The sequence below is a fragment of the Gopherus evgoodei genome, chromosome 9, assembly GCF_007399415.2.
Source record: "Gopherus evgoodei ecotype Sinaloan lineage chromosome 9, rGopEvg1_v1.p, whole genome shotgun sequence".
Classification (NCBI taxonomy): domain Eukaryota; kingdom Metazoa; phylum Chordata; order Testudines; family Testudinidae; genus Gopherus; species Gopherus evgoodei.
In genome coordinates, this window is record NC_044330.1 from 55,274,586 (window position 1) to 55,298,979 (window position 24,394).

General features: G+C 51.5%; 1 protein-coding gene across 2 annotated transcripts; it reads left to right on the plus strand.

Moving 5' to 3' along the window:
* Positions 1-5,315: 5,315 nt before the first annotated feature.
* AMOTL2 (angiomotin like 2) lies at positions 5,316-21,784 on the plus strand. Of its 2 annotated transcripts, none has more exons than XM_030576152.1 (10): positions 5,316-5,444; positions 8,387-9,219; positions 12,430-12,694; positions 15,012-15,156; positions 15,666-15,758; positions 16,651-16,946; positions 17,293-17,585; positions 17,883-18,094; positions 18,445-18,612; positions 19,703-21,784. In XM_030576152.1, the coding sequence occupies exons 2-10, from the start codon at positions 8,471-8,473 to the stop codon at positions 19,759-19,761; spliced, it is 2,280 nt and encodes a 759-aa protein (XP_030432012.1). In that variant the 5' UTR covers positions 5,316-5,444; positions 8,387-8,470; the 3' UTR covers positions 19,762-21,784. The 2 variants fall into 2 exon arrangements, with proteins under 2 accessions (XP_030432012.1, XP_030432013.1); XM_030576153.1 differs by having other exon boundaries at positions 18,448-18,612.
* Positions 21,785-24,394: the final 2,610 nt, after the last annotated feature.

Here is a 24,394-nt window from a genome sequence, read left to right on the forward strand (position 1 = left end):
GAGCTGGCGTACAGTGCATCCAGCTTGGTTCAAGGCCAGATCCTCAGCTAGTGTCAAACCATCTGAGTCAGTTTCAGCTACATTGATTTACATCTACTATGGATTTGACTCCTACTCAAGAGAGGATTTCAGTTCTCTTTGTGGTTTCTCTTCTCTGGAGGAAATCAAGGTGCTGCTGCGCTACAGCTGCACAGCTCTGGCACTGCACCAGAGTGTGGCCACCTCCTACATCAGTAGAAGGGGGTTTTCCATTAATGCAACTAATACATCTCTCTGAGAGGAGGTAGCTAAGTCGACAGAAGAATTCTTCCAGCAACCTAGATGCAGCTATGCTGCGGGTTAGGGCAATCTAACTACAGCCCTCAGGGTGCAAAATTTTAGGTTGATCTAGTGTAGACCAAGCCTCAGATTAGACTGTACAAGAGCAGGTGTATAAGGAAACTCCACTTCAGCCATGTGGTTAGTATCATTGCAGAGTTTGAGCAGTTTAGCTGGCCTGGCTCTGCCCTTTGGAAACTATCTCACAGCTAATAGTTTGTAGACACTTAGCCCTACAAACATTAGCCAGAGCCGTGCTGGACAGCTGTCCCACTGACATGATTGCAGCCTCACTGTGCATGGGCTTTACACGCACGTTCCAAAGGGACTATACAGCAAGATAATATCTTGTGCAGGTGTGTGACCCTCCTCGCACTTTCTCTTAGGGGTTCTGTCCCCAGACATGAAGAAACCTTAGGGTCCTCAGTTATGTGAAGGGAGCTATGGGGCCAAAATGAGAAGAGGAAAATCTCACCTTTAGGCCTTGGCTACACTGGCGCTTTACAGCGCTGCAACTTTCTCGCTCAGGGGTGTGAAAAAACACCCCTCTGAGCACAGCAAGTTACAGCGCTGCAAAGCGCAAGTGTAAACAGTGCCCCAACGCTGGGAGTGCGGCTCCCAGCACTGCAAGCTAATCCCCATGGGGAAGTGGAATACGTGCAGCGCTGGGAGAGCTCTCTCCCAGCGCTGGCGCCGCAACCACACTCGCACTTCAAAGCGCTGCCGCGGGAGCGCTCCTGAGGCAGTGCTGTACAGTTGCAAGTGTAGCCATACCCTTAGTCTGGCTTCTTCTCTCTCTTACATCTGTGCTTGCTGCCCTTCCTCCACCCTCCTTTTTCTCTCTCTGCCCACAATCCCTTCAAGTCCCATGCAGTGCCTCCGCTGTGATCTAAGACCCTTTCTTGTGGTGGAGCAGAAAATAGCCCTGATGGGGAAGTCATCCCATAGGAAGGAGAGGGGAGAATTCCCAAACCAGCCCCGGGAATGGTTCTCAAAGGAAGACAAGGTGGGGGAGGGGATGTTTTTTACGGGACCAGCTTCTATTGGTGAGAGAGACAAGCTGCCGGGCCGCACAGAGCTCTCAAAGGACGGGCAGTTTGTGCCTCTGCTGCTTGTGACAGATGGGCAGCACCTGTCAGACGGGCAAGGCAGGAGGGAGAAGCCAAGTGCCCTGGGCGTGGGGGTGAAGGAGGAGCAGATGGTAAGGCAGCTTTTAGCAGAGCTGTATGGTATAAAGACAATGGAGTGTCTCTCCTATCTTTGATTAAACAAGAAGATTTATTCCCCTGGACAGCTGGCAAGCAGCCTGTATACCCCCTCAACACCAGCCCCCACAGCCAGCTGCACGCTTCTCACAGACTCACAAGATGCACCCCACAGCCAGCCACACGCTCCCTGCAATCTCCTCTGTCACACACACCACATGCACAGCCAGCCACACTCTCTCTGCAATCTCTTGTCCCACACAGCACACACACAGCCAGCTGCACACTCCCTGCAATCTCCTCTGTCACACACAGCACACGCACAGCCAGTCACACTCTCCCTGCAATCTCCTGTGTCACACACAGCACCCCACAGCCAGCTGCACGCTCCCTGCAATCTCCTCTGTCACACATAGCACATGCACAGCCAGCTGCACGCTCCCTGCAATCTCCTCTGTCATACACACACACACACACAACTTCCCTCCATATGCAGCCAGCTTCTAACTCTCCGCAATGTCCTCACACACAAGGTTGCTGCCTGCAGTTTCCCACACACTACCTCCAGTAGCAAACTCCTTGCATCCACATAGATCAGTGGTTCTCAATTGGGGGTCCATGGCCCTTGAAGGTCTGCGAGCCCTTTCAGGGGGTCTGTGGAGCCCCGCCACTGAAACCTGGTTCCCTGAGACCCGGCACCCCCCAGTGGGGCTGAAGCAGGGAGCAGCACGCGGATGACATCCTGAGCTCCCCCTTTCCCCACTGAAGCTGGGAGGGGGGGTAGAGGATTGAAACCCTGACAAGGGCAGAAACCTTGAGCCCATGGGCAAAGTTGAGGAGGCATGATGATGTTACCCACCCCAAACTGCAGTGCCTTACTCAGAGTGGGGCAATCCTGGGGGCAGCTCCATCCCCCCCACCTCCTCCTTTCCCTGAGCTGCCCTCTGGCTAGGTTCTAGGCAGGAAGTTGGAGCCAGGCAGAGCGGGGCAGCTGCTCCTCTGGCTGGTGGTGCCATGGATGGGGGAGGGCAGCCATTGCATTTCCCCATTTGCTGCTGATGCCCAGGGTTGTGGCTGCTCCTCAGCTCCCAGCCCCCTTTGACTGCTCACACAGCCAGTCAGAGCTGCCCAGGCGGGGACCCAGCTCTGGAGTCAGCAGAGCTCTCAGGGAGCAGCCACCGGCACACAGCCCCAGACAGGTGGGTGGCCTGCTGAGGTAAGTCAGGGAGTGGAGGTGGCACTCCCTCCTTGTACCCTGCTGTGCCCGAGCTCTGCTGACCCTCCCCCCCCACCCCTAAAATAAAGGTCAAACTACACCTGTGCCCAAGGATTCTCTTGTCCAGAGCCCCCCTTACCACCCTCCCCCATTGGGCCCCAGAGTTTTTCATGCATTTTGAGGGGGGCCTCAGAAAGAAAAAGGTTGAGAACCCCTGACCTAGCTGATCACAATGGTTCCTTCTGACCTTAAAGTCTATGAGTCACCTCACACTTCCAGGAACAAATCTCCATGTGAATCACACATAAGGTGTATTTATCCTTCCTCCTGTCAACCCTGTGGGGCAGGGCAGGGCTATTATCCCCATTTTATAGATGGGGAACTGAGGCACAGAGAGGCCAAGTGACTTACCCCAGGAGTCTGTGGGAGAACAGGGAATTAGATCCTGGCCTGCCCAGGCTAGCACCTTCGCCACTGGACCATCCTTCCCCAGCCAGAAGACTGGGGCTTTAATTCTGAAGACAATCATGTTAGTAACAAACTCACAGTAATAGCAACATGGGCTGTGAATAGGGGACACTGTGCCTCCCCAAACAGCCAAGTGTGACCCCGCTTTGGTGGTGCCACTGAGTTCCAGGGACTGAGGCCACACCACCTGCCTTCTCAGGGCTGCGGCAGTGCCATGCACTCCCCCTCCTGGGGCTCTGGGGCTGGTGGGGACTAGCCAGCCTGGGGAGGGGGCTCTGGATTTGGGGGCAGGGAATGGGTGGGGCTTCAGTGGAAGGGACAAGGCTTGGGGCTAGCCTTCCCCAAATAGCAGTTCACGTGCCGCCCATGAATAGCAGTCAAGGCAGAGGTGACTGCTCTAATGAAGGTTGCAAAATAGTTTCCATTCCAAGCTTCCCTTTTTATATTGTTTTTATGTTTCACAGAATTCCCCCTTGCTGATTTCCTAGGTGCATTTCTGAGTCATGAGGGGCTTTGAGGAACACATGCAGCTGGGTTGGGCACGTCTCAGTGGTGTAACTCGCGTGAGGTGAATGTGGCTCTTTTTTTTACCGTCTAGTGGCTGCCCCAAACAGTTACTTCACTGAGGCAGAAGCATGTTCTAATGGAGAGGGTGCTGGTCAAAAGCCATAAGGCTACAGGCCCCCAGCCCTTTCACCACCCTGCTGTGTTACCTCAGACAAGTCTTTGGGCTTCTGTTTCCCTTCCCAACTTTTTGTCTGTCTTGTCTTTTTAAATTATCAGCACTTTGGAGCAGGAACTGTCTCTAAGTATCTGTGCAGTACCAGCACAATAGGGGGGCATGGATGCTACAGCTGTCTGCACACACCCTATTGCAAGTAAATAACCCAGTTTGTAGGCAAGAGAAGGGTCCCAAATCCACCAAGTCTGAGGTGTTTCTAGAGTTGCCAACCCTCCAGGACTGGCCTGGAATTTCTGGATTATGTCGCAAAACCTCCAGGAATAAATCCAACACAAATTGGCAACTAGGGTGACCAGTCAGCAAATGTGAAAAATCAGGACAGGGAGTAGGGGGGTCATAGGAGCTTATATAAGAAAAAGACCCCAAAATTGGGACTGTCACTATAAAATCAGGACATCTGGTCACCCTATTGGCAATTCTCCCTGGTTCAGATCCTACAGATCCCCCTGCTCTACAAGGGTCAGCTCCAGAAAGCCTGGGAAAACTCTTCTTATCCCTGGCTGAGACGGTTCCTTGCCTAGGGCAGCCCTGGTGGTTCTAGGCAGGGCCAGCTCCAGGCCCCAGTGCGCCAAGCGCGTGCTTGGGGTGGCATGCAGCAGGGGGCGCTCTGTCGGTTGTCGGGAGGGCGGCTCCGGTGGACCTCCCGCAGGCTTCCCTGCGGAGGTTCCGCTGGTCCCGCGGCTCCGGTGGAGCATCCGCAGGCACGCCTGTGGGAGGTCCACCGGAGCAGCGGGACCAGCGGACCCTCCGCAAGGATGCCTGCGGGAGGTCCACCAGAGCCGCGGGACCAGCAGACCCTCCGCAGCCACGTCTGTGGGAGATCCACTGGAGCCGCGGGACCCGCGAGCGGCAGAGCGTCCCCCATGGCATGCCGCCGTGCTTGGGACAGCGAAATGGCTAGAGCTGGCCCTGGTTCTAAGGTGACCAGACAGCAAGTGTGAAGAATCGGGTTGGGGCTGGGGGATAATAGGCACCTATATGAGAAAAAGCCCCAAATATCAGGATGGTCCCTATAAAATCAGGACATCTGGTCACCCCAGGTGGCGCTGAAGGTTTGGGAACTTGGGCCCAGGCTGCCTGTGGACTCAGCTGCTTCGGCCTAGCAACGCTGCAAGGCTCCCGATCTGCGGGGCTTTAAACCAGCGCGAGCCAGGCAGGCAGCAGCCCTAGCCGCACTCGCGTGTGTGACAGAGAGACGCTGCCGCGCCCCCTGCAGGCCGCGCCGCGCAGCTGCTGCCTAGGCGGAGAGGTTATTTGTGGTTAGCTTTGTTCCCGGGGGAACCTGAAACTCTCGCATTCCTGGCATAGCAGCCACTCGCGCAGCCCGGCCTCCTTGGCTCTCATTACAGCTGGCGGGGGCCGGCGAGGCGCTCAGTGCCTGCGAGCAGCCGCGGGGGCAGGATCTCTGCGAGCTGCACGCACACACACAGCGAGCCGGCCGGGCGCGGAGCGAGCCTCTCCTCCCCGGGCTCTGCAGCGAGGCTGCTCTGCTTCGGTGAGTTCCGCTCGGGCTCCCATCCCCGCGGTGTCTGGGGCCAGAGGGGAGATCTCCGACTCCCCTTCCCTGGCTCGCTATTATCACTCATTCGTGCCGCATCGGCTTGTGAACGCTGCGCTCCCTGCGCGTCAGCCCGCGGGGTCCCCCCTTTCCATCTCTCTGGCTCCCCCCATTCCCCTGCAGCGTGTGACCCGGGATTCCTGCAAGCCCCCGGGAGCGCCGGGGTTGTGACCCATAAGAAACAGAGTGGGGGTGAGCAGGACTTTGCTGGGCTGGTTTGCAGTCACAGGTGCTTGTGCCCCCAGCTAGCTGAAGAATTCTCTTTGTCCTGCTCGGAAAATGCTTTCCGCAGCCACGAGCTCGTTCTCACTTACAAGGAATGTTAATTGCAATCCAAACCCGGGTGATGTCAGTGCCGAACGATGTGGAAAACAAAGCGGCTGCAAGGCAGGGCCCTAGCACTGCTCTGCAGATGGCAGTTGCTGAACGCGCGCTAGGTGCGTTAGTTATATCCAGTGGGTTTTTGTAAAGGCGAGAAAGGGGGGGTTTCCATGAGGGGCTGCCACAGAAATGTCTCGCTGTTTAACGTCAACCCTGTTGTAACCTCCCAGCCAGTTAGAGTTTTCCAGGGAGATCTGGGTTGCAAACCCTTGTTCTTTCAGTGGATATCCTTTGAATTTGCTAGAATATGTCAACTGGAGTTTGAATTGTCTTTTCTTTTTTCTTTTATTTTTAAATGATCCTCTCTTATTTGATGCTGCTCACTCAAGTTATGCTGAATGCTATTAAAGGGAATTTCTTGTGACTGCAAAATTAAAGAAATGTATAAAAATAGGGGAGGGGAATAAAGGCAGGCAACCACATTAAAAAACAGTTGGGGCTGGAGATCCAGGAGTGAAAATAATCCGATAGTAAAAGGTTGAAGAGCACATATGGTAGGGGTGGAGTGAGGAATGTTCTCTCTACCTTCCTAGCTATCTAGTCATGCTTCCTGACCCAGTATTTCAGACTTCCTCCTTGTGAGAATGCACCAGGGCTTGTGAAACTGAAGGGGATGTGTGGTTCTTTTATTTTGATTCACCAAAGGCAGTCTGGGGTTTGCTTTAAATCTCAGAGGTCTGAGTCAGCGTTGAAATGAGGCTCGGGAAAGGTAGTCTGGTTAGAGTTTCCTAATTTCACCTTCAGGGAAAACCTGGTCAAGAACTTTTTGTGTTGGGAGCCAATATTTGAGGTATGTTTGCATGAAGCAATATGAGATTAGCAATCTCTCTTTGCCAACCCACATGCATTAGCATGAGACTAGAAACAGGTGATCAAATGTCTACTTAGGAATTCACTTTAAAGTTTGAGTGCAGAGGAGGACATGCAACTTAAAAACAGTGATAGAACTTCCCTGGCTAGCATCCCTCTTCAATAAACTATTAGCCATTCACAAACCTGGGCTACAGCTGCAGTTTCTGATTGCCAGGGACAGCAAAAAGGTTATGAGAATGTTTTTAAAGTCGACCCCCATAGTGGTATCTCCAGGCATGGCTGATTCATTAAGATAAGGGTTTTATATTTAAAATGTCAGTAGATGTATGAAAGGCATGTGTGCATACATACTTAAAACACCATAACAATGTAGATGATTAAAACTGAAATAATCTTGAAAATCAGGATTATTTTATGTGACTTTTCACTATGAAGCTTTTATTATATTTTGCGATCCACTGGGGCAATGGCAGTAGATGAGCCCTTTGCACTTTTGAGTCAATTTCACTCTCATTCAGGATCATAATGTTGCAATGTTTGCAAATGGGGGGGTGATTATTTGTTTAAAACAATTAGATCCTATGGGAATTGTTCAAGATTGTATCCACAAAATATTTCTTGTTGATTTTAGGTTTTGTAGGAGCTTCCATTTACAAATTCTATGTGTAGGCCCAAATTTGACAAGTCTCTCTTCTTTAAGGAGACGGAAAGTACTGGAAACTGAAATCCTCTTGCTTTGTAGACTGTAGCTGTTGTTCTGCAGGTTACACAGGAACTAGGAACATTCTCTGCCAGTGTAACTTGGGCTCGCCAAATCTAGGATATTTTGTTGTAATGGTGGATTGAGCTCAAAGCACAGTCTTCGTTACACTTAACAGAACTTCTTCCCTGCCCCCACAATCAAAGCTAGACTAACAGGAGTCTCACTTAATAAAAGTTCTGCATTGGCCTACTATTTTGGGTAATGAGTTTGGCTCTGTTCAGTGAACTGAATGAATTTCTTAGACAGCAGTCCCAGCCTTTCCCTTGGCTACCTTGCCTGGCACATGTAGAGAGACATGCGCACTAAGTGAACCAAATAAAGGGGTTCTGACTGCACAAGTTACTAAGATCCTGTGACCTGTCTTTCCAGAGCAGTATATCGTGTTATGCAGAACAGTCACCCTGACTCTCAAATGCACTCATGCTAAGCTCAGGTGCTGAGCCTGTTCACCCCACTGGGAAGCCAGCAGAGATCCCTAGGCTTGACATTCCTCACTCCCCACCAAGAGCTGCTCCCTTTAGGATACTTAAGATGAGATGGGGATTCAGGGGCTCACTGAAGCTCTGGGCAGGGAGGCTTTTTGTATGAGAGCTGAGTTCCCTGCAACTGAGCCTGCCAGGACTGGTTCACTTCCAGCCTCCGCAGGGTTGCCAAGGGCCTAGCTCTCAGTGGCCTCCCATGGAATTAGCTTTCAGCCTGGGTCTGGTTCTGTCTTTCCTAATGGCAGCAAAGGGATAGGATGTTGCTCAGAGTCCCCCTCTCCTCCCCTGCTCTGCTAGGCTATGAGTATTGTGACTCAGTTGAGTCTTTCCTGGCAGAGTGCCACAGTGGGACTCCTGGCAAACTAAATCTTCTGAAAATATGTAATGAGCAAACCCCTGACTAAGAGCTGCCTCCTGATTCCTGTGTTCATCTCTTGTAGGCTCCTTGGGTGCTGCTAGATCCTTGGAATTGTACTGCGTCTGCTGTTCCTGGTGGCAGCCCCTTGCCAATTGACTAGCCAAGGATGAGGACGGCAGAAGATTCCTCTGGGACAGTCCTGCACCGGCTCATCCAGGAGCAGCTGAGATACGGGAACCTCACCGAGAACCGCACGCTGCTGGCTATTCAGCAGCAGGCGCTGCGCGGAGGTGGGAGCATGGGCAGCCCTCGCTCCTCACTGGAGAGTCTCACCCAAGAAGAGAGCCAGATGGTCCAGCAGTCCACACGGCAGGAGCCCCAGGGCCAGGAGCATCACTGTGACCACATTTACCTGGAGAACAACATGTATCGACTCTACCAGCCTCAGCACAAGGGCGAGGAGCTGCCCACCTACGAGGAGGCCAAAGCACATTCCCAGTATTATGCCTCACAGCAGGGACAGCAGGCTGGGGTGCCCTGTCCAGGCGCCCCTGCTGAGTCTGGCCAACGAAGGGCCTATGCCCCTGACAGCAGCAGCAAGCGCCAGGACGAGTCACTAAAGGAGCTGAAGCATGGGCATGTGAGGTCACTGAGCGAACGCCTCATGCAGATGTCGCTGGAGAGGAATGGAGCCAAGGCCCAGAACCACATGAGCTCCTCCCACAGTTATCCCCAGCTATCGAGGCACATCCAGCTGTCAGCCCCAAGAGGGCAGCATGCTGAGGGGGTGGAGCCTCGGGGCCCCCCTCCAGAGTACCCCTACATCATCCCCCCCCAGGAGCCTGCAGTTGGTTACCTGGCAGATCCCAGGCACTGCTCCAGGGAAGGGCCAGGATTTCAGCACCCTGAAGTCAGGTAACCAAAACATTTGTCTAGCACCTCGCACTTCACAGCGGTGTAGCATGCATTGCCAGTCTCTTCCTTCCTGGTGTGCACTCAGTTCCTGGGACTTCCACCGCCGTGTGGGAAGGGGATTGGGTATGTTGATGCAACCACCTCTAGCTCACAGACAGGCTGTGGTTGGGGACCCTCTATGGGTTCGGAATGCCAAGGCTGGTTGCATACGCAGAGAAACCTGCATGTTGCAGAATAAGGAGATGAGCTGTAGGGACCCTACAATGTTCATCCCCTAGCTGCATGAATCCTTACGACTTTGAAAGTGCTGCCCTGTTCTGTGGGCAGAAATGGGTGGGGAAGGGACTTGCAGTCTGACTTTTGAAGCTCATGGGCTGTATTTGTCTCTGGGGTGGCTACGCCAGGGCTAAATTAGACCCATTGTTTTGCAGATGAAGTTGTCTTCACAGCCGCATTCCCCTTGTGTTCTGAGTGGAATTTCTGGTTAATTGAGGAGCTGGAATTGAATCAGGAAGTGGCTAAATTTGGAAGGGAGAAAGGAAGCAGGCCCAGCTATGTGGAAAACTACCGGTGTTGTCCCCAGAGGGTATGCAGACTCTGAGGGCTGAGTAGCACCTGGGCACCGGGAACTCGCCTTTCTGCACTGAGAGGAAGGTGAAAGTGATGAGTTCTTATCGAACAGTCCCAGGGGGAATCCTGCTAAATACAAATCTGTGCCTAGCCACGTACCACCCCCTTGATACTGGGTTTTGTTCTCATCCACTGTGCAAATGCCAAAGCCCAGAGTCTGCCCCCCAGCTTGCACCCAGTGCAATCCTAAGGGTGAATTGTGCTTTCTGTTACACTGTCAGTTGAGGTCCCTCTTCTCTTGGCTGCAGCATAGGGTTGGTAAGTGGACTGTCAGTGGTGGGTGAAAAGTGCCTATTTCTCTTCAGCAGACACTCTAACTGCACACAGAGCCTTGCTAGCATTATGACCTGTGTCACTAACAGTGGAAGCCTACATCTGGTGTTGTGGGTCCTAGCCACTTTAGGGCATTCCGCTTTTCCTGGCAATTTGAGCACATCAGAAAGCGCTGTTTGGTTGCTTATAACAAGGGAAATACAGAGTAGCAGAGGAGAAACTAAACCTCGAGTGTTCCCCCTGGGTGTTCTCTCCCTTCTCTACCACCCACCATTTCCCAGCTGCCCACTCTCCCCGGGTCTTCTCAGCTAGCTGCATGATTGGGAAAGGTGGCGAGGCTGAGTAGCAGCGTGTGCTGTTGGGCAAGCCATAGTGAATGCTGACAGGAAGAGATAATATCTCTGACAGGAAGGCCTCTCTTTTGGAGGGAACAAAGAGGGGAGGGGGTGCAGGCAGAAAGGAAGATGTATTTGCCAAATCGTCTTCCAGGAATGCAGCCCCACATTTACAGCCAACCCTCGCTCATGTGTAGCCATAGCACCCTCTGGGAAGCACCTGATGGTCAGGCTCTCATAGGGTGGCCAAGCTGTCATTGGGGCTGTGGTATCTTTGCCCTCTTAGCAGTTGCCCTAAAGATTTGTTAAGCAGAGGTCCCTGTAACAGTGTTGGTCTGCTTAGCACCCCTTTCCCACCAAGTACAGAACATGTTTATTCATGGTATGCTTTTAGTAAGGGACCACCTTGGGGCAGTGGTGCCAATTCAGATATTTCTTATTGGGCAGAACAAGCTCTGGTCTCCACTCATTTCCCTTAGCTGGTGGGGAGTCTCCCCTCTGACCCACACGGTGCATGAGCCAATGCCAAAAATTGTGATCTCGGCAGACTCCCCTGTTCTCCATCATTTGGCCCAGCCACCCGTGTGGCTGGACAGAAGGGTGGCCAGGTCAAATTTCAGTGGTGGTGTGACCAAGCTTTGCACTTAGTACAGGCTCACTGATTAAAAGTGGTCATGTCCTTCTTCCCCTTCTCCCCCCCCTTCCCCCCCCCCCCCCGTTCTGTGGCCTATGGAACTTGGAGCAGTGGAAAAGCTTTGGGGTGGGGGGATGTTCCTCCCTTGTAATTGGCACCGCTGCATAGGGGACTAGGCATTTCCTTTAACTTCCGGGAGCTTGATAAGTGAGGGGGCAGTTCTGTTGTGACATTTCACTCTGCTTGGCTGTCTCTGATAAGTGTATTCTTATTGTGTTCTTAAGCACTGGCGTGATGGTGTTGGGTTGTATAAAGTTTCTTTTTAAACATGGATTAGAAATAAAAAAGGAGCTAGATGACTAAATCTCATTTTCAAAAGTGGCTTTGGCACTAAAAGCCACTGGTTCTTGAATGGGAGTTAGGCACCTAGATGCTATTGAAAATCTCACTGGGCACTACTCTGCATCTTTAGGTGCCTAAATCCCTTTAAAATCTGGTCCTAGTGCGTAGATCATTTTTGAAAACAGGACTTAGGCTCCTCAGTGATTTAAGTGCTTTTGAAAATTTGACATAAGCTCTCTGACAGGCAAGTGAAGTGCAAGGGCGCATCTTACCACATATACTGTAGGTGGGATCTGTAAAAGCATTCAGCACTGACCTAGATCTGCTCCCATTGAAGCTGATGGCAGTTTTCCCACTGATTTCAGTGACAGCAGAGTTAGGCCGATGCTGAGTGGTTTTGAAATCATATTCTATAGCCGAGAAGTGGTGCTAATAATTGCCATGGAATCTATACTTTGAAAAACAGGCATGCCTTGATCTCTGTCTGAAAGGTGCATTGGGAAAGATTGCCCTATCAACCTGATATTGTAAGGGTTCCGTAGATGCATGGCTGCATGTGCTACAGCCCTAAATGAGATGGTACTACTCATCCCAGGGCAGGGGGGGAGCCTCAAAGATTTCTGACATTCCTGGGTTACATTGTCCCCCTTTAGGTTCAAGTAAATATTTAAAATGGTGAGATGAAAACTCCCTCCCGGAAGCTCTGTCGACAGATGTATTATTTGTTTGTGTTACCATAGAGCGCATGAGCCCTGATTATGGTACCAGGTGCTGTACAAACGCAGAACAAAAAGACAATCCCTGTCCCAGGGGTTCAAGGAGAGAGAAATAATGGTGTGAGGTCTGCTGGGGATTGGATATTGCCAGAAGCCACTCAGTGGCACATCATCCCAGCCACGCCCGTCACTCCGTGTCTTATGCTTGTTTTACCGTGTGTCCTGGCGGGCACAGAACAATACTATTGAGTGTCTCTGTTGAATTTTTGTGACCTCTCAGGGTGATGCAGGCCCATATGCCACAGGCTTTCCTGCCCCAGCAAGCTTCCCTGTGCCACGGCCCACTGGGCTCCCTTACTCCAGCTGGAATGGAGGTTCTGATGACAGCCCAGGCCGCATCAGCCAGCAGCCACTTGGCCCAGATGGAGACGGTGCTGAGGGAGAATGAAAAGCTGCTGAGGGAGAGTGAGAAGCTCCAGAGGGAAAACGAAAAGCTGCGACGGGAGCTTGAGAGCTGCAGTGAAAAAGCAAGCCGGATTCAGAAGGTAAATGTGTGGAGCCAGCACCCCACCAGTCTTTCCAGCCAAAGCTCTAGGGCCCAGCTCCTCAAAGGTATGCAGGCCATTAACTCCCATTAGATACCTGTGAACATCTGGGCCTTGGGGCAACGTACAGGCAGGCTAAGGACCCCAACATGGGGCAGGACTGCCAGGAGCAGTAGGTTTGCATGTCACCTCTCAACTTTGATTCCAACATTTCATTTGAAATGAGACTTGGATACTTTCATTTCACTGGCTGCTTTTTGTCTGAGATAACGCAATCTGGCAGGCAGTCTGTCCAGGACAGACTCGGTTTGTGTCCGGCAACTGTAGGATTGCTTTCTGCGAATGCTGAACAAGGAGCTTTATCTCAGTGTTAGCCCTGAAGTCACGCTGTCTGCTTCACTACAGAGCTTCTCCCTAGAACCTCCACCAGCCCCCTCCTGCCTAGCTCTGGGTGGATTTACAGACTTTGCACATGTCATCCTGCTTTTGTCAGGTTTGAGGTGCATTGGCAGAGTTTTGAAGGAGGAGGCCAGGAACTGGACAGCAAGGTAATTACACAGGTCAGGATAGAAGAGTCTGGAGAGGGCTGTAGAGGAAGCTTGCTCCGTGCCTGCCTGTCCTTCACTTGCATTTACACTACACCTCACTCTTTGTCTGCCGAGCTCCTCATGTTCCTAGCTTCGTTCTCTGGATGAGGTTTGGTTTTGTTTCTTGCCTAGAGAAAGAACAGACAGCTGCTGAGAAATTTCGTCCCCTTTCATATGTTTAATCTCTTCCCCCTGCCATCCCTCTGAACAGCTGTGGCTCAGAAGCACACAGCACAACAAGTCCTTAGCCAAGGCAGTTGTTGGGTGGATAAAAAAAGAGTCCATTCACCATCTCTCTTAACAGTTGGGCCCTCTCTGGCTGTCCCTCCCCTTGGGGTCTGTGCTGGGGCCGCCACAGAAAGCCCTTTGTGCAGAGGCATACAAGGGGAGGCCTGTTCCAGCACAGCCACAGCCATCGGGAAAGCCTCTCCCCTTAGAACAAACGGGCCATTGGGAGGGGCACGTGCCAGGCCTGCGGAGGTGGAGAGGCAGGGGCATGTGCTGGAGCTGGGGAGGAGGCCAGGAACCCGCTAGGCAGGATGGAGTAGCAGCTAGAGGAAGAGTGGAGACAGTGTGGAGAGAGATGATAGAACTTCTCCATTACAGCTTGTTTCATAATCCAGTTAGGTGCACGCACAGCTTGTATCTCCCATCAGATTCATGGCAGCAAGACAGACCCATGAGGAGGGTCTCTGATCCCTTTAGTGTTACAGACATAAGGGCCTGACCTTTCCACATGGCCAAAGGGAAAGGCGCACTAAGGAGCCAGAGCCAGCCAGGAATAGGAAGGACTGTGTACCAAGAAGCTTTATCAGAGTGATTCAGCCCCCTATGGCACACCTTCCACTCTCATGCAGCCATCCCATCATGGAAAACGGAAGTGTTGGTCCTGCAAGAGGAGCCGCTTCAAGAGGGCAGCCTCAGGGTGTGGAGGGACAGCAGAACTATCTCCTTACCTGGGAAGGGGTGGGACATGCAAGGGTCCCAGGAAGGAAAAGGCAAATGCTTCTCTTTGGGAAGCTGGGGAAGGAGGAGAAGCTTGAGGAGTTTTATCACTGAAGATGGCTGGTGCCTTCTAAAAAGAACAGGCTTAAACTAAACCCAGGCCCAAAGTCTCCAAAGGGCCTGGTGTCGTTGCAGTGGGCTTATAATAAATGGGCCTTTCGAGTGGCTGCTCAGGAGGCAGATGGGAAAGCAGCACTGCATGGTGGGTACAGTTATGCAAATCATTGTGCAGGGCACTACTAGACTCCAAAGCCGTTTGTAGGTGGCACCTGTTGGTGTGGGGTTGTTTGCAGTTTGAGTGAGGTGGCGAGAAAGCATATGTTATTCTCCTATTGGTGTGTGTAATGCTTATGGACTGAGATCATTGGCATGGGGCAGGCAAGTACAGGTGGGCAGAGAGCAAGCTGCTTCTTTGCACCTCAGTCCTGACCTGTAAAGCTCCTGCCATTCATTCCAGTGCTTAGACCTTGGCTGAGCAGGGTCCACGAGTCACGTAAGGGGCAGGATAAGACCACCAGACTCATGTCACTAGTCTTGTGGGACTTAAACCCAGCCCTTTACTGGTGACAGACGCTGCAGCCATGTTGGTTTGAGGTGCTGCTTTTGCAATGCACCTCACATTGAAACGTCTGCTGGTGCCATCCAGCTATCTTCTCCTCTGGTCTTTTCCCCATCCCAAGAATGTTTAACTTCAGCCTATTGTTTCTTCCTTCCCCCCCCTACAGCTGGAAACAGAGATTCAGCGAATCTCCGAGGACTATGAAAACCTGATGAAGGCATCTTCCAAGCGAGAAGCATTGGAGAAAACCATGAGGAACAAGAAGGATGGGGAGATGCGGCGGCTTCAGGATTTCAACCGGGATCTGAAAGGTAAGAAACTGTAGACAGCACTAGACAGGGGCTAGGGAGAGTGAAAAGGGCAGTTCGTGGGTGCACTCCTTTTTGGGCTGTGTCATTCATTTTGAGAGAAGATAATTGTTATTAGAAACATGCTGTGCCTTGGGCTGAGCCTCCCCACGTTGGTGCTTCCTCCATAAGCCACTCGAGCAGTTGTCCATCTCCACTGTGTGGGCCCTTTTTCAGTGCAGACACTTGGCCTCATGTTGTCGGACCTGGTTCTATTCTGATCCCATTGTTGAGACCACATCCAGTACCAGTTTGTGACTCCTCCTTGTTGGTCCCAGTCTTGTGACCCTCATCTCTGGTGACAAATCCCCAGCAAACTGTCTCCTGACATGTTTCCTGGTACATCAGGAGCATTTCAGGGAGATTAGGTTTCAAGATGGGTGTCTAATACCACCAGTGTCTTCCAAGAAGCAGGCTGTTCCCAGTCAATTAAATTCTAAAAATTCTATCTCTGTTTATTTAATCTAAAACAGAACGGTTGGAATCTGCAAACAAACAGCTGGCCAGCAAGCAGCAGGAGAACCCAGAAGGCAGCCAGGGGACCGTGGCGAAACTGCTTGCACAAAGTAAGTCCTGGGGGAATGCTTGGTCACAGTGGAGGTGCTATGCAGAGCTGTGTAGTTGTGTCTGCATGGCTCGCTGCATGGCCAGCCCTGCTGCGCATTGCCCTGTCGCTCTGTGGCCTGGTGGATCAGAGCAGGTTGGCATGCTTTCAGGGTGGGTGTGTTAGGAAGGAAGGGTAAGGTCCCTTTAAGATAGGAGAGTAGGTGGATCCTCTCTTGGAAGCTTTTGCCATTCCCCAGGGAGAGCTAAGCTGTTCTTGGCACTCAAACCAGAGCCATTAATCATAGCAGCCATCAGTGTGACCTGGATTCTTTGCATTCCAGCAGCTGTTCTGGCTGTTCCAGCACACAGTCAGCACTCCTGCCGCTCTGAATCCCAGACCTAGGCTAGAACCCTTTTTCTCTCATGCATTGGGATTTTTTTTTTTTAAGGAGAAAACGTTTTTGCCAGAGATTGGGATAGTCCTGACAGTCTCTTCCTGGCTTGATTCCACTTCCATGGCTGGCAGCAAAATGCCCATGAAAACCCAAGGGAGGGGAAAGGGGGCACAGCCCCAGGCTGTCATTGTTGACACCCACAGCACATTGGACCCCCTATTGGTACCTGCTGTCCAGCACAGCACAGATATCTAGGTGTGAGAGAGACTGGGAGCCTATTAGTGTCGGCAGGGTGGAACAAGTGACTCCTCCCTGGGCAGATATTTTCAGGGCAGGTATTTAGATTTTCTCATGGCAATTGCCCATCATATCTGATGCCAGAATCCTAATGCAATAGCTCTGAGCCGGAGTCCCTCCGATATGCACTGGAATGAAATGACTGCAGCTGGGAACGTCCTGAGTGGATGGAGCAGCTACAACCATTAGCTAATGTATTTGCTCCTTGTGCCGTTTCCAGGCTACGAGCACCAGCAGGAGAAAGAGAAGCTGGAACGAGAGATTTCACGGCTGCGCAGCGCCAATGAGGACCAGCGCCGGCGGGCGGAGCTGCTGGAGCAGGCACTAAGCAACGCCCAGACACGGGCAGCTAAGACCGAGGACGAGCTGAGGAGGAAGCGGGCGTACGTGGAGAAGGTGGAGAGGCTGCAGCAGGCCCTTGGTCAGCTCCAGGCCGCCTGTGAAAAGCGTGAGCAGCTGGAACTGCGTCTCCGCACCCGCCTGGAGCAGGAGCTGAAGATGCTGCGGGCTCAGCAGGTGAGGAGTTCATGGAACCAGGGTGGAGGCCAGCAGCAAAGCAGGGCTAGTGAGATGGTTGCTTAAAACCCTGGTGGCATCAGTCCCCTTGTGAACACTGCCAGCTGTGGTGCTGCAATGGGGGCCGGTTACATGGAAGGCCTCGTGCAGGCAAGGCCCAGGTGTGCCAGACTCCTGAGGATGAGACACAGCATAATGGTTAGGGAGGAGTCCAATTCAAGTATCCCCACACTTTGGAGAAACCTGGATCTGTGCAGGTTGGGCCCATCTCTGATCGTTGCGCTCAAGGGACCTTTCTCTTCATGATTCAGTCTCATGCTGTGTCATTTTTCCTGTGTCAATACAGAGACAGGTGGGAGCCCCGACCGGAGGATCCCCAGAGCTGAGTGCCCACATGCTGGCTGAACAGTTGAGAGAGAGGGAAGAAAAGATCCTAGCCCTGGAGGCGGACATGACCAAGTGGGAGCAGAAGTATCTGGAGGAATGCACCATGAGACAGTTTGCCATGGATGCAGCTGCCACCGCTGCTGCGCAGCGAGATACGACTATCATCAACCACTCCCCGCGTCACTCCCCCAATAACAGCTTTGATGAGGATCTCCTCTTAGCCAATCACAAGCACCAGGAGATGGAGAACAGGTAGGTCCTGCATGTGGCTTCACAGGGGCATATTTTTTGTTGGCCTTCCTTATCATCAGTCTTGGGATTTTTGTGTCACTCGCTTCACTGAGCATTTAGAAACTGGCTTCCCAGTTCGTCAACCAGCAGCCATGGGAAATAAGTGGCCTTGCCATGTGCACTGATGGAACGAAATTTCCTTGGCCATGATGCTACTGGAACACCGCATGATGAAGGAGTTGGTGAAGCGTCACATACCCTCTGGAATAAAATCACCAGCATCTCTCTCACTTTGTGCCTTGCTCTTGCATACCCCAGGTTAAAAGCACTTCATGCCCAAATATTGGAGAAGGATGCAGTCATCAAAATTCTGCAGCAGCGCTCGCGGAAGGATCCCAGCAAGAGTCTGCAGGGCTCTCTTCGGCCGGCCAAGTCTGTGCCGTCCATCTTTGCTGCCTCGGGGGCCCAGAATTGGCAGGGGGCTGCCCACGGTGAACGGTTGGTCGAGGGCCCTTCCAGAGGGAGTCCAGGTAAGAGGAGTCTCACCCGTGGGGAGGGAATCACAGGCTACTTGCCCCTTCAGTTAGCATTAAAGTCCTGCTTGAAAGCTCCCTTTGCTGTGTTTCCTCCAGCGCTTCCTTCCACTGGTATTCAGGTGCACTGAGCTGGGGTGTTTCCTGATGGGAGGGGGCTCTCCCTGACATGCACCCTGATCACAATGGCCATCAGAGAGAGCCTTGGAACACAGCACAGAAATGTAGCTCTCTGATTGTCTGCCAGTCAGGTCAGGCCTGGCTCACTAAAAGCCAGTAAGAGCCCAGAGCCAATCAAGTTCACCTCAGTATTTAAAATCTGAAGGTGACTGCTCCTCTCCCTCCAGCAGGCAAAGTCCCAGTGGAGGAATCTCCTTGCGGCCCTCTCGCCTTCCACTCCAAACGTGGCAGCAAAGATGGGAGCACCCAGACAGATGGTGTATCTGAGAGCGGCCTCGGCAGTCTGGACGAGGGGCCTGGTGCCCAGCTCAGCAGCAGCCTGGCGCATTCTGTGGGTAAGTCCTGCCTGCCCTGCTGCCCTAGGAAATACATGCTTGTGGAATCCCTGCAAGGCTGTGCCCGGGGTGAATCCAGAGACCTCCCTTCCCTCTGCCAGGGGTGCCATACAAGCCCTGCATAGCTGAGGAGTGAGCAAGGAGCTGGGTACTCCACCCTGGCTGCCAGGGCTCAGCCTCCTGCCAGTGACTAATCCTGAGTGCGAGATACACAGTGGGGATGAAATGCTACAGGACTAGGTGGGATGTGGACCAGGAAAGAGTGTGGGAAAGACCAGAGGAAAGAGAAGAAGGAAGGGAGAGGAGAGTGTCTCTAAAGTTTTCTCTCTTACTGATTCCTTTGGGCTTTGATCTGGGCCTGCAGATCTGAACTAAAGCCCAGCTTATCAGCACGCCACAGGCTAGCACACCCGCCCTGACCTTCGGTGGGAGAATCTGGTTTTTCTGCTAATGGTTTTAAGAGTCATTAGGGAGGAATCGGAGAGGCTCCATCTCCTCCCCCCTCCCCTCCAGCTAATTGTGCAGCGTTCTGCCTGGGCTTTACCATCTGTAGAGAAAACCACAAACTCGAGAAGAATCCCCCTGCTCCTCTCTCCACCCTCTGCCCCAGGCCCTGCAGCCAGTGGAAAGCCAAGAGCCAAGCACTCTCCCCCTTGACAGTTCGAGGGAGTGGGGTTCGAGTGAGTGCAGGGAGCTGGGTTGTCTCTTACATGCCATTTGGTTTGCATTAACTGCTGGTAATGGTTGTCCCATCAGAGAGGCTGATGGGAGAGGGCTAGGGTTATACAAGTGATTTGGGGACCCTAGCCGAAGACACCTTAAAAGGGTCTGATTCTCAGAGGGTGGGTTCTCAGTGCTGTCTGAAACAAGGTGGGCCCCCAAAATCACTTGTCATGTTTTAGGGGCTGGGCCCAAGCTGTCATATTTATCCATTAGGGATTCAAGTAAATCTAATGGCCCTGTTGTAAATGTTTGAATTTCCGTGGGGCGCATCAGGGCTCCATTGTGCTAGTGCTGCACAGACATAAAAGCAGGAGCCAATCCCAGCTAGAGAGAATTCACTATCTGAAGGTGGTTTGTTTCCTTGCAGAGACCATGTCTGCTGCCAGGACCATCAGCCTGTCAGACATGGTGGAAATTCTGATTTGAGGAAGGGCAGGTGCCCACCATCCTCTCTGTCCCTGCACGCTGGCCTGATCAGAGGAGAGATCTGCTGGGGAAAATGCTGATTCAGGAGCCATTCAGTTACCGGGAGCCTGACTGGGCTTGTGGCATAGAGAGTTCCTGGACAAAAGGAGTTTGGGGGCAGGACTGCAGGAGAGCATGCAGCAGAGCCACACAGCAAGGGCTGGGAGGGAAGCTGCCGCTGCGGTTTGCATCCATCAGTTGCCATTTATCTCGCCCACTTTCCATCACAACAGAGCTCATTTGCTACCTGCTCCAACCACCCCTTTGGGCCAGCCCTTGTGCAATGCACCTGTGCTTGGGAAGGACAGCCTCAAGTTCCCTTTGCCACTGGTATGTCGCAGGAAACAAGGAAGTGAAGAGGCACAGAGCTCTCCCCTGCTCTCCATCTGTGACCTGGGGGAGGGCGGCACGCTGTGCACTGCTAGAAACTGATCCTGGAAGGACTGGCCTGCCTGTTTCGTTGGACGCCCTGTTGGTACCTGCTCTCCAAGGTCACGCTGCCAGGAGTAGCTCTTGTATTGTGCTGGCATGGCCAGAATTCCTGCCTCTCCCTGTGCCTCCCAACCCCCTTCCCCTCCTGTTGAGAGGACTGGAAATGCTTTGGGTGAGGGTGATTTTGAGTAGCCAGCTGGTGCCCAGTGGCTGGTCCCCAGAGGCCTGGGGAGGCTGCAATGCTGGCAGGCTGCAGCCCATCAAGGGGTGTGAGGAGGTGAGGGAGGGGACAGGACAGGCTCTGTAAATAACTCCGTTTTGTAAACAAAAGCAAACCCTGTATTTATCATTTCAGATTCCTCCCTGCCATGGCCTTTGTCCCTCCTGCCCCCTTTCCTGCTCTCTGTGGAACCTTCTCGCCCCTTAGCCATTCACCTTCCCTCGCTTGTCTCTCCTTTGGCTCTCTAGTCCTGTGCTCGTTTTCTTTCTCCATTTCATATCCTGTTTGTCTCCAGAGTTAAATACCCCTCATTGGCATCCATCAGATTCCTTTCCTTTTGGGCACTTTCCCGTGATTCCTCCAACTGGAATTTCCCTTCTGTTTGTTTCAATACCAGCTGCGTGCCAAATGGTGATGGGTGGCTGGGTATATGTTTGAGCTCCTGGGCTCTCAGTTGGGGAAGCGGCAGATCCTCAAATGATGTAAATCAGAATAGCTCCATAAAATCAGAAGCGCTAAGTGAGGCTGCCCAAGCACCGGACTCTGACTCTCATGACTTATATGCAGCAGTAGCACCATTCACAGCCACGTGCAAACACAATGCTTGAGAGGGTAAAGGATCGCAGGATGGAAGCCTTTGTACGTACCAGATGCTGTGTGTATGTTTCAGCAGAAGGGAGCTTGTGTTTATGCAAAAAAAAATAAAGGAGAGAGGGGAATGAAACCGGAGATGGAAAAACACTCCCAACATGAAACAAGCATGTCTGATTTTGTTGTGGAGGAGTTGATTTCCCCCATCCCTGGAACTGCACCAAGATATATTCACTCACTTATTCACAGTTCTCATTCGCCCTCTTGTCTACTGACAGCTGGCTTTTGACAGTAGCCAATTCTGATTTTAATTGAGAGTTTCTCAATCCATTGAACTCCAATGCTTTCTTCCCTTGGCCTTCATATATAAATATCTGTGCATTTGCTGGACAACTGCATTTTTTATTTTCTCCCCCAGACATGTAAAAAATGTGTTTTTGGTTCTGGTGCATTGTTTACAAAGTGCAAAACAAAACAAAAACTATGAAAGAGAAAAAAACAACTTAATATATTTTATATTAATATTGGTATTTCTTTAAGTATTTTTGTGCTGTGAACTTTTTTTCTGCCAAAGACAATGAGGTTTTTTTGTTTGTGTGTTTTAAGTTATCTTTAAGTATTTAAATGTAAACCTGGCTGTTTTTGTTATGCTGCCCTATACCAAGATTGCTGTAGCATTCCACTTGGTATAACAATATTTTAATAAAAAAAATAAATACTGACAAAGGGGTACTGTGTGTGTCTGTAAGTTAGTGGGAAATGGATGTTGAGAGATCTGAATCCCTATGCACTCATTAAAAAAGGATATGTTTTTCCCCACCAACTTCTCCCAATTATCAGAATCTTTTATGTATTTTTGGAAGTGTATTAGGTACAGCCTTTTTAGACAGAAAGGTGGCACTGTCAGTTTCAAGTAAACTGACACTCATGATAATGACACTTTAAGAGACAACTGATGTTTGTTCAAGCAACTGAAGAATAACCTCCACAGTGGAGGGACTACATTAAGGCTGTTAGTTTTCTCGTTGAGTATGGAGAAGCCTAACAACCTGAATATAGTTGATTTTTAGATGTGAGGGAAAGAACAATGCATGAAAGAACAAGAATAAAATGTGAGAGAGAGGTGTGTGTATCTTCTGTAACATGCTGCATCAATTCTGCCCAGGGGCGGCTCTAGCTTTTTTGCCGCCCCAACCACGGCAATCAGGCAGCCGGTCCCGCAGATTCGGTGGCTTGCTGCGGGAGGTCCGCCAGGTCCGCAGCTTTGGCATACTCACTGCCGAATTGCCACCGAATCCACGGGACTGACGGACCTCCCACAGGCAGGCTGCCTGACTGCTTCCCTCGCAGGGACCGGCAGGGCACTCCCCGCAGCTTGCTACCCCAGGCACGTGCTTGGAGTGCTGGTGCCTAGGGCTGCTGCTGGTTCTTCCCCACTAAACAGCAGCTGCCCCCACAGACAGGTAGCCATGTTAGAATTTTAGAGGTATGGACTAGGGAAAACACACATGCTGCAGCTGGAAGGCCCAACATGAACCTCTTTCCTCACCCCACAATCTTTGTTTTGGCTTACAAGCCTGGGTACCTCCTGGTTTGTCTGAAGTCCACTGAGGTTTTTTGGGAGCTGGCCCATGAGAGCACAGACACTCTTCTCAACCTGCTAGTTTCATTTGTATGAACAGGCAGGGAACTAAAAGAGACTTGTAACTAACACAAGCCCCTGCTTTCTAAGGACAGCATTTAAACATGAGTAATCCCACTGAAGTCAATCAGACTACTCGCATGCTTACAGTTATGCACCTGTTTAATCGCCTTCATAAATCTGGGCCTAATTGCTTCAGTACATAGGATTCTTCTACAGTGTATCTAAATGGCCTGTCTTGCAGGTATGGAGTGCTTGCCCAGAGGTCTCACTGCAAAGATATCCAGGGCTCTGCATTGGCTGTTGGAGGTTCTCCCACCAAACTAGTTGAATGATATCCTTGTTGCAGCTTGTATTTGGGGGCAAGGCAGGGACTGGCTGGTTTTCATTCTCAGCTTTGGGGGAAGGAAGGGGAAATATTTAAAAATACCTTTTTTTTTCGAGGGATGATAAATAACAAAACCATGGGGCCTGTCCATAAGAGAGGGATGGTGACAAAACCTGAGAGGAGAAAGATCTTATAACTGACTAGCTGCCCATTACATCCCTGATTTGGAGATATAGCCTGTTTTGCAATAAATGTCTGTTTCATTTCATGGCATAGGCTGGTGGCCCTGGAGCACAGGCCCCCTTTACCTGTGACTAGCCCACCTGCAAGCAATGAACTGCTCAAATGGCTGGTTGGGAGCTCACTGACTGTTGAGCACTTGGGCTGGGATGAAAGGGAAGCTGCTCCTAACAAGAGGAGTCTCTTAGGGAGAGGTGCTCCAGGGAACAGAGCAGGGGAACTCCTAGGGGGAAAAAAGAGACTCTAGGGAGGAAATCCCAGCTAGCTGCAGGAAGTGCAGCCTGCAAGGTGCTGTGTGCAGCCAGGAGAAGAGCTGCAGTCAGCAGGAAGGCTCTCACTCTGGTGAAGGACCCAAAGTTGGGAGTGCGTTGCAGGTAAAGGGATGGTGCATGGGACAGATGCACTCAGATGGTGGAGGCTGCACCCCTGTTAAGCAGCCTGGATGAAGGACTTCCTTATGTTTTTGTGAACTTCCTTTTACTAAATTAGCCCCTCAGCCCAGGGGGGTGGTGAGGATGCTGTCTGATACATAAAAGGCTTGGGGAACTTGTTCACCTCTCCACTGGGGAAATCAAGGCAGAATGAATCTGTAGTGCTGCATTTGGCTTGAAGGGGGTGCATGGGGATGGCACATGCCTTTCACAGTGGTGTTAGAAGCACAAGCTCCTTATGCATCAAGCTGGGAATATAAAGTAGGGGTATGTCTACACTATGAAATTAGGTTGATTTTATAGAAGTCAATTTTTAGAAATCGATTTTATACAGTTGATTGCGTATGTCCACACTAAGCTCATTAAGTCAGCAGAGTGCGTCCTCACTACCCGGGCTAGTATCGACTTATGGAGTGGTGCACTGTGGATAGCTATCCCACAGTTCCTGCAGTCTTCGCTGCCCATTGGAATTCTGGGTTAAGCTCCCAGTGCCTGATGGGGCAAAAACATTGTCGCAGGTGGTTTTGGGTACATGTCAGTCAGGGTACATGTGAAAGCAATGGCAGACAGTCGTTTCGTGCCAGACACTAGGGCAATTAGAAGAGCACAGCAAGATGCACTATGCATCAGAGAGGCTTTGAAAACCAGTTTCATGATTGTCCAGGCTTCAGTACGACAGTTGTGTGTGTTTCTCCTTAATGCAAACTCAC

Bases quoted from the DNA above. Each gene is read 5' to 3' on its own strand.
- AMOTL2 (XM_030576152.1), top strand. From the start codon at position 8,471: ATGAGGACGGCAGAAGATTCCTCTGGGACAGTCCTGCACCGGCTCATC. The intron at 15,157-15,665 runs GTAAGAAACTGT...AATCTAAAACAG, and splicing joins TTTCAACCGGGATCTGAAAG to AACGGTTGGAATCTGCAAAC. The intron at 15,759-16,650 runs GTAAGTCCTGGG...TGCCGTTTCCAG, and splicing joins GGCGAAACTGCTTGCACAAA to GCTACGAGCACCAGCAGGAG.